Genomic DNA, 10,246 nt, shown 5'->3' with positions numbered 1-10,246 from the left:
ATACAATTAACATACACACATTCTATTATTGTGCAGATAACAAACATGCAAGTAATCATTAACAAATAAGACTGAAACATCACAATCAACAGTGATAATACTAAATAGGCTAATCAGTTATGGTAAACTGTAAGATTTTGACTTATGTCTAAGTAACAGCAGCTTAAAGGACCAGTGTGTAAGATTTAGTGGCATCAATTGGATGAAGTTAAAACTGCAGCATTTAAATATAACTAACCTTCAAGCAAGAAGAGAAACTGTGGGGGCTGCGAAGACCTGGGCAAAGATAAACATAATAAGGCCCTGTGTAGAGCCAGCGTTTGGTTGTGTCTGTCGGGGCTACTGTAGAAACATGGAGGTTCAACATGGCGCCCTCCATGGAAGAGGACCTGCTCCGACTGTAAATAAAAATGACTCATTCTAAGGTTTCTGGTGATTATACACTAATGAAAACATACAGATATATTCCATTTCTGCCAATAGATCCTCCTAAATGTTACACACTGGACCTTTAAGACTGACGCTCTTCCCCGCAGCTCTCGTTTGCATCCTTTTGCATACTAGCATAAAGAAGTTAGCATAAAGGCAGGAGGATATATGTTTAGAGAAATGACCAGTCCTTTCCTCTGAAACATCACAAAAGATATTTATTCAGTATTTGCATCTGAGACCAAGAGTGGGTGGAGAGATCCAACAGGTGTATATTAAATTCAGTGTTGGGCTAGTTACTCTAAATGGTTAAATTATTACTCATTACTCTTTTAAAAAAGTAATATTATCTCTTTACTTATTACTCCCTACCATCAGTAATTAGTTAAACTAGTTGATATTAAAAATCCAATTAAATTTGAATAGATTTCAAGCTAGTTTCCTCCACGACTACAAAAATGAATCCAAACATGGGATTGTTGGATTTCATATCAAAAGGGGGTTCCAACAAAAGTACAGTTTCAACTAATTACTTTTTCTTTTTTTCTTTGAGGTAACTGTAATATTAGTACTGAAATGTATTAGCAATTAATTACATTACTGGGAAAAGTAATATTATGGATTCAATTGAATGGAAAAATTGATTAAATGCAGGTGAGAATAAAAATAGATCTTTGTTGTGATGTCTGGCAGTGTGTGTGCAGGCTATTTTCAACATTTAGATCAATATCAAGCCTCATCAGCCACTCCTGAAGAAACAAGGAAGCAATGAGGACCATAATGGTGTCGGGTGATTGATTAACATGGATTGCAGGCTATTTTTAGCGTTTTATCTAGCTCATTTAATGGTCTGCCTTCGAAGAATGAGAGCCACCCAGAAACAGTGTACACACCCACACACACGCACAGTGAAAAAACAGCTGTACAGCCAGAACACTAGCAGCAGGAAATGCAGTAACAAGGTGATTCACAGAGGCTCCAGCCCAGGACTGTTCCCCCGGGGAGATGAAGACACTGTGGGGACAGGAGAGGGACAGGGAGGACTCGGTTGGTGATTGTGGGAACAGTGACTGATACAAACGGTTTCTGAGTTTGATTTAGTTTCTGTCGAGTTTGAATGGAGGGTGTTTAAAGGTGAGTTTACAAGGCAATTAAGCTGAAAATTGAATTGTGTTTTTGTATTTTATATTTTCCTTTCTTGACATTTGTTGGTTATTAATTTAAAATTCATTCATTATGTTGCATTCAACTGCGCAGTAAACAATATTGAGTGTGTGTGTGTGTGTGTGTTAAACCACAGGAAGAGGGTCGGTTCCGGTACTGGGGTCTGGGGGTTGTGGTGGTTCCTGTGGTGCAGGTTTTTCTGAGACTTGTCATATTGATTTTTAATGCAACCGATCAACTGGTGGGTTAGTAATGATGTAATGCCCTTGAGATTCTGATATTAGGTCTATCTTCATAAGGTAAGTGCTTTAACAAAAGTGACTGACATGTAAGAAAAGCATGTATATATATATATAATAAAATGTGTGCTCCAATTGTCTAATTAATTTGTTATATTATGTGTATTTCAATACATTAGTTGAACAAATTAAGCTGTGCAACTTGTACAACTGCAATTACAATAAAAAATCTAATTTTAATATGTAGTTTTAATTATTTAAATGTTATTCTGTTCATTGCCTGTAACCCCGCTGCAGATCATCTTCTGCCTGTGAGAGGAGACAGAGGGGAAATGTTTTTCTATCACAAGATGGAGCCAGTGAGTTGATTTAAGAGTGAAAAAAACACAGGATATAGTTCTGTAGTGCATTTTATTTTTATTTTTTATTTATATTTGCAATGTAAAGAGCAAAAACAAGATACTGATGAGAATAGGTTTCATCTTCACATAAAAAGTTCAACATTTGAGAAACGCTGCAGGAGTTGGATGAATCGTCTCAAATCTGCTGCTCTTTAATCCAAAACCACACGCTTCCTTTTAGGAAGAATGTATTTCTGTCATAGACAATATGTTTTATTAAGTAAAAATAATAATAGTAATACAATAATCAATAAACAAATTTGGCTCAGACATCATTCAATTATGTTTTCAGTAACAAAGCCAAAGAAAATACTGGATTAAAACAAAAGTTTGAAGATGGAACCGGCCGCTGCATCTACACACACAGCTGCTGCCATAGCAACTTAATCAATAATGAATATCATCATAATTAATGTTTTAACAAAGTTACACAGTACTTAAAAGAGTAAAAATATACTATATAGTATACTTGTATACATTGTATACGGTTAAAACATCGTAATCAGATGTGAGTCCCCTCTCTCTGGAAAGGTCAGATGTCAACAGGGTGGACGGATGCAGTGACAGAAAAGCAGCTTGCTCTCTGACAAAATTAACTGTTATGCCATTAAATAGACGTTTACTTTATAATCATTAGATTTAGTAAAACAAAGACTGAAGGTAAAGCAGAGTTTAGCACAGACAGCCAGTAGAGGCGCTGCTGCTGTCAGTCCCAGTCCAACATAGAGGCCGATCCTTCCCCGACTCTCTGGTTGTGGACTCTCTGGTTGTGGACTCTCTGGTTGTGGAATCACTTTTGGTCTCCGAGGTTTGGTCTTATCAGCAGCTGCTGTAAAGGAAATAGAATACATACATAGTCATAACCACACTGCTACTGCACTGCGGCTACGATGTGTATATTAAAGTGTGTGTGACTACAAACTGTGGGCAGAAATTCAAACTAAGACACAAAAAGAATAAATCTGTGACTGTTAAACTAAAACATTAATTGTCTGCAACTTTCATTTTTCAAAAAATAAACAGTATCCGGTTCCAGGTATTAAGATAGGTGAGTTTAAACAAAGTTTTCACAAATGATTTTGAGCTAATGTATGATCAGGTTTAGTGTGATAAAAGCAAACAGCTGGTCCTCACAGTTGAAAAGGTTCAGGTAACATCCTGCTAAACGGGACAACTACGCCACCTGCTGTTGTAAATTTGTATCAGCATTGGGTAGAAATAGCTAAGGAGTATTTGTCATCAATGTGGATCTGCTTTTTTGACAAGGCTGACCCCGGGGCTGTTCCACGAAGCGAGGTAACCGGCTGGTCCAGGTAACTCCAGGAGTATCTCTATTCAGTTTTACCCGATGTATGCTGTCATGGCAATTTATGTTCCATCTCTAAACTGCTCCAGGGAGGTTATCGTCGTGGTTTACTCCATGTTTACCCTTACGGCCTTGTGGAGAAAAATGCTGCCACATTTGAAAGACGCAGTTGACACATTGGTGCAGAGATTGCACATGCATCATATGATGCACTGTGGCGCTGGTGTGTTTTAGCCTTTAGACTCTAGCTGTGGTACTGTATACTATATACTTTATACTGAGTTCTACTGAAACAACTTACCAGTGACATTGAGCCGACTTTTTCCAGTGCTGACACCATACTTTGTGAGCACTTCACACAGGTACCGGCCCGAGTCTTCAGTCCTGAGTCTGTACACATGAAGTCTGGATTCGTCCTTCTCTGAGACATCTTTGTCACACTGGACTCTCCTGCAAACTGTTCATCCTGAGACTCTGGACCTCGACACCTTTATGGATGAAAACAGGACTGAGGCCTTACGATAAGATAACAACTGACAGTAGATATAAAGGAGAGTTGAGGGAACTGTCAGTGTTGTTGTGAACGTCCATTCCAGTGGATGTTATGTTTCCTCTGCCTGATAGGAGGGTCTGTGTACAATTCAGTATAAATGTTCCTGTTGAGAGACAGAGAGGAAAGTGAGGACCAGACAAACTTTAACATCTAATTATCAGCTTAACTAAACAACAGCGTTGCTCTTATAAACAAAGCTAAGTGTTAAAAGATACAACAGTATACAAAGGTGCAAAATACCAAGAATAATACAGTCTAAGCAATAACTGAATCCAGAGCATCCTTCCCAAGTGCAATCTCAGTCTCTAGCTTCAATAATTCTACTGATGTTTCCATCTATTTAATGTCTGTTGGTGAGGGTGAAAGTGTATTTGACTTTTCTCTTATGAGTAATAAACTGAAGTGGAAACTAAACACAGAAACAGGAAGGTCCAGGTTGATGGCAGCAGATGCTGCAAGATCATCTTCTGCCTGTAGAGGGGAGACAGAGGGAGAAGGAAGAGTCATAAATACATGAGGTCAAAGTTCATCACAGGTGTGAGGGAGACAATGTACAGCACCAAGCCTAATTTATAATGTCAGAAACAATGTGGCTAATGTTTGAGTACGTTCAGCTTCCTGTATGTAGTTATGTATTCTATCACAAGATGGTGCCAGTGAGTTGATTTAATAATATTTCAGCTTCATTTCAGATATTTGGGTCTTTTCAAACCTTGTCCTCACTTTTCCTTCAGTACAGAGTGTTACAAATTATTAACATGCGTGCATTGTGCATGGTTTAATCTCTTTCTCTTTATATAGATTTATATTTTCACCTTTAACATCCGTCTCCTCCTTCGCATCAGGTACGGCAGCAGGTTTAAGCAGAGTTTGGCTCTGGAAAAACAGACGATTGACTTGTAATGACTTACACACATTATGGCAAACATATTCAAGAGACTGATCTTCTGTGTATGTTTTTTTTCTTTTAACTGTATAGACAAGTAAAAATTTATAAATTAATGAAATTTCTTTTTTTATTTGGACCACAAACAACGGTTTAATAGATGAACTTTCCATCAAGAACAATTGAAGACTGCTTTTGCCTCTTTAATTCAAGGATAAAACATCTGTATCTACCTTAGTCCTCATCCTAAACCCATGACCTCAGAACTATTGGAGATATTGTAGAGAGATTGCAGCGTGAATAAGTGGAATTTCTCTTCCCTACTCAGTTCAACATTAGTTGGCAGCATTCACTCTTGTGCAACATTAGACAGACCCGCATGAAACATGCATACCACTGTCAACGCCATAGTGACAGATGGTTCATTCAATCAGATGCCAAGTAATTCATATGAATGATGATGATGAACAAAATGTTAATTTATGTGTTGGTATTTCATTTTAAGACATAACAGACACACAACAGAGAAGTTATACTGACTGAAGTTGAATTATTATTATTATTATTAGTCTTCATTAAACAAGGACCATGCACCAAAACATTAATTTCAAAATGAGAAGAGATGATTTATGCCAGATTTAGTTATTAGCTCATTTCCATCTACAACCCTTTACATACCAGAATGCCAACACTGTCCAAATCTTAACATTTTGATCAGAAATGAGAAGCAAAACTAGCAATACCATCAAATTAGTAGCATCTGTAAAACAGCCTACAGAGCAGATAGACAATTTGCCAGGAAAGGCTCAATAAATGTCCGGTCGAGGCCGAAAAAATGTATTACACATATCTCAGAGAACAAGTCAAGTTTTATTGACCATTCAGGTTACAATTTGAATATTTTTAAGTTTAAGAAAAATTTGCTTCCATATATTGTATGAGTTTACCTTCGACCGGTGTGTAGGCAAAAAGCAGCAACAAGATGATAAAGGACAAAGACTGCAACTGAGCTCTGAGTCTGACTCGAAAGTGATGTTAGTTGTTTGTTATCTCAACAAAACCACACCCATTTTTCATGACATCCTAAAATGTATCGCCACATGCTTGCAACCTGTCCACCCCCCCCTACTTTGCTCCACTCTCCTCCACTGCCTGATGCATATCTTTTCCCTCACAGTGAGCACACACCTGAGTATGCCTTGTTATACCAGAATTTTCCTGCCTGGTCAACAAAACACACAAGAAATGGAGTTTGATGATGTGTTTGTGGTTTTTTTCCAGATAAAACCACCATCCTCAGCCCTTCATATCAGGAGGAAATATATAATCTTGCAGAGCGGCGCAAAAATTACCTAGTGCCAAAAGACATGGATTTTGATGACATTTTCAAACATTGAAATTCCATACATTGTTTCAACAGCATTCATCTACATCTTTCTCATTTAATGGTACACATGTGTGATCAAAAACATAAATCAAATTGTAGCTCCACCACATGAAGAACAGGAACCCCATATCACTGTAAAATTATTTGACAGATCTTTTAATACAAATGCTAACAGTAGATGACAACTGAACTGAATGCAGTAATGAACTGTAAGTACTTTGAGACAATTAATATCATTTGACTTATATTCATTGCCATTAAAGACATACAAGACTCCTTTTTCATTTTGGCTACAGCTCTTCATGCTAATTAGGACCACTTAATTAATCAATACTTTCACTTTTGCAGAGCCTGCTTAATGTCACTGTATTCAATGTGCCCGTTTCCAGTAAACTTTATTGGCCCCAAGGGGAAAGTTGTCTTGAGCACAGTGTTACAATTGCTTCACATAGGAAACATCAGAAAAAACATTTTTAAATATCCCCAAAAATAAGAATGAATCACAAAACCAAAATGAAGCGATTTCAAACCTGCTGCAATCAGCAGGTTGTCCTGCTGTTGCATCATTTCGAAGTATGAAAACAGATTCATTACTATCCTATTTTTAGAAACACAGCACATCTATTTTTGAAATGATTCTTGGAGCAGGTACAACTTCATTCCTTTCCTCATCATTTCCTCCACGCCTGAATGTTTATCTGAGTACACATCTGTACCTCTTACACCGGACCAACAAAACCTTCTAGATTTTGCTGACGTTTTTAAAATATTTAGATTAAATAATCTTTGTTTCAACATTATTTAGCTCATATCACTGTATTACCATGTGTAGTCAGAATATGCAGTGGATATGCAGTGGAATATGTATCATATAACTTAATATAACCTGAATGAAGTTTGGTTTGTGGTTGAGATTTAGAAATATTGTACAGCAACATCTCTATAAAGAAACTGTGTCCGTGTTCTTCTTGATGATCTAAAGACTTTCCTGTCAGCAGTTTTCATTGGTGCTATTTTCTACCAAAGAAATAGTCCTTATAGAAACTACTGACAGTTTAAAATTCCTGAGCAGCAGTGAATGAATAGTTTATGAAAATGAAATGAATCTTTCCACAAATCACATTTCAAACAAACGATGGAAACTGGGAGTGTCACTGCCTACATAATCCTGATCACTGTGTTATCAGTCAGTCAATCAGGATCACATAGGTAGTGACAGTCCCAGTTGTTACACAGTCTTGTCCCCTATCAACAAACAGTAGGTAAAAATGAGGGGAAGAAACCAGATTCACTACTAACCTATTTTTAGAAACACACAAGGCATGGAGTTGATGACGTAAAGTTTGCAGATAACACCACCATCCTCGGCCTGATTTTAAACGACGATGAGACTTCATATCAGGAGGAAGTCAGCAAAACCAAAAAAGTACCTCCACTACATGAAGAACAGGAACCTGATATCGCTGTAAAATGTATACTTTAATACAAATGCTAACAGTAGATGACAATTGAACTAAATGTAGTAATAAACTGTAAGTACTTTGAGTCAAAAAACTTATATAATTTCAGTTATATTCATTGCCATTAAAGACACTTAGATAGATAGATAGATAGATGCAACATTAGGATTGAAAATTATTCTTTGCTTGTATGTTTTTCAAATGTATATTTTTTTTTCTGATCCAGATATTTTAAAGGTCTCCTGATAACTGAACTCCCTCAGTGCAAAACAAGTGAAAAAAGAGAAAATCACACGCACAAATATGGAGTTAAAGGATAGTTTTTAGACTGCATCACTATTAGTTTTTATAGAAATAAACACTACCTCTTACAGGAATGTGAACATAAAAGAAGATAAAGATGTTGCCTTAAAGTATATGTATACGTATGTATCTACTGTATATGTAGATTCTTAGATTCTGTAGAGTGAAAAAACAACGAAACAGTGCAACACACAAGATGATTCTCAAATCTGTAGTTTATACGACTACACCAGCTCTTCTTCTATCAATCAGAAAGGTGTGAAGTTAACCTTTTTGTCATATGCCAGCACCATACTCTCAGTAATCAGTCAGTTGTTTCTCTAATAGATTTGTTGTGAAAAACCCCTCTAGGCCACGTGCAATTGTTTTTCTTAAGGCTAGACAAATAATATAATGCATTATCATAGATTAAACTACCCAGCAGTATCTAAAGTAGTTACAGTACGACTAGCCTATGCTATTGGTATATATTGGACTTTTGTATACTTTTCCTTCTTTGAATACTACATGAGGCACAGATATAGTTGTGATGACAATGTTTCACTGATAATTAGTTTATCACTATAATTTCAATGATCAATAATGAGAAATACTTATTTTTCTTTTATTGTAAATACGAATTACATTTACATTGTTTTATTATTTAAATTCTTTATTATTTTATTATTTGTATGTGCTGCTGTCCCATTCAATCTGAATTCAACCTGTTACGCGTTAACATGTCTCCTATCAATAACAGGTACACAATGAACGGGCACTAGAGATGATTTAAATTATAGCTTCTGGACACTGAAAAGTAGTATCTTTATGGGAAGAACATTTACCAAATAATCAGCTCAGATAAAATAAAAAACGCTCTCCTCCACTAGGCTCACTGTCTCCCTGCTTACTGGTCACGTGTCTCTTCTCACTACTAACATGCTGCAGTTCCTCGAAGTGACCACAAGAGACACAACAACTGTGTCTTAACAGAACAATCATTATGCAACAAAAGGTCATACAATGAAATCAAAGGTTGTCCCTTGATGCCACTTACACAGAACATAACAGGTTGTGTGTTGTGGACACAGAAATTCAGCCTAATACAAAAGAGGTCAAGGGTCTCAAGGGTGTCCAGTTCTCTCCTATGGTCTGAACACAAGCTGCCGATACATGTGACTGTGATTGGTTGTCTGTCTACATGCTTTCATCTCAAGTCTCTTATTTTCATCCACGCTTCCCTCACTTGCACCTTGCAAAGGGTTGTGACATCACACAAAGCAGCAGCTTGTTTGCTTTGCAATTTGTTTTACATTGGAAGAAAGGTCAATTGCTCGTAAGGCTCACCATGCCCTCTCCCAGTAGTAGTGAGGCCTGTGGAGTTCTTTTTAAACGTTGTAACCTGCAAATTAATAACAACAGCCTTTTTAAAATACAAGAAAATTCTTTCTTGCAGGAGCATGGAACTGTGTAAGTGAGTGAGACAGTGTGCAGGCAAGGAGATTCATTATGATTAAACAAGAAGTACGTCAGAGACTTTAATTCAATGCTGGAAAGTAAAAGAAATGTCTATTTTGGGAGACAGTTGACTAATTAATAATTTTATTTGAATTGTCCCTCCATAAAATCACCTATAGTTTAGGTCAAAACAACAATGACGATATTATCGCAAACGATATATATCGCCCACCTCTACCTCATGGTCACAAAGGCACCTATAGTTTAGGGGCCTTGCTCAAGGGCACAATGCTAGACGTTGCTAACAGAGATGAGAAAACTACCCACCGTCGTCTTACTAACTAGTTCGAGGCTTCAAACAAGCGACCGCTCCAACCACAGCTGGAGACACTGGATCTGCAGAAGAGAGGATTTATGTGTCTCAGAGAATATTCACAGACAATATAACAACAACATATTAAGAACAGTAGCCCATTGAACCTGAACCGATTAGAATCTATAGCCTATATATCAGAATTATTGCTGATATCTTCACTTGTTTAGGCTACATGTGTTAGATGACGATTGACTCATAATGACTTATAATACAGACAATATTAGTTGCATCAAGAACATAAGTTGTTGACAAAATGACCCTCAGAATTTCAAACATATTCGAGTCACTGATCTTGTATGTATTTT

At 36.9% G+C, this 10,246-nt stretch overlaps 1 protein-coding gene across 1 annotated transcript in view; it reads right to left on the bottom strand.

Annotated features, from left to right (window-relative positions):
• Nucleotides 1-2,105: 2,105 nt before the first annotated feature.
• The window catches only part of LOC118338500, a 21,237-nt gene continuing 13,096 nt past the window's right edge, over nucleotides 2,106-10,246 (bottom strand). Inside the window, exons 8-9 of the mRNA XM_035675811.1 lie at nucleotides 3,841-4,027; nucleotides 2,106-2,141 (exon numbers count right to left, since the gene is read on the bottom strand). Of these exons, the coding sequence (XP_035531704.1) occupies nucleotides 2,106-2,141; nucleotides 3,841-4,027 (223 nt within the window). The remainder of the gene's footprint in view (nucleotides 2,142-3,840; nucleotides 4,028-10,246) is intronic.

This window comes from Morone saxatilis, unplaced genomic scaffold (genome assembly GCF_004916995.1).
Source record: "Morone saxatilis isolate NCDOM2014 unplaced genomic scaffold, NCSU_SB_2.0 Contig4, whole genome shotgun sequence".
NCBI lineage: Eukaryota > Metazoa > Chordata > Actinopteri > Moronidae > Morone > Morone saxatilis.
This window is presented reverse-complemented; position numbering and strand designations above follow the sequence as displayed.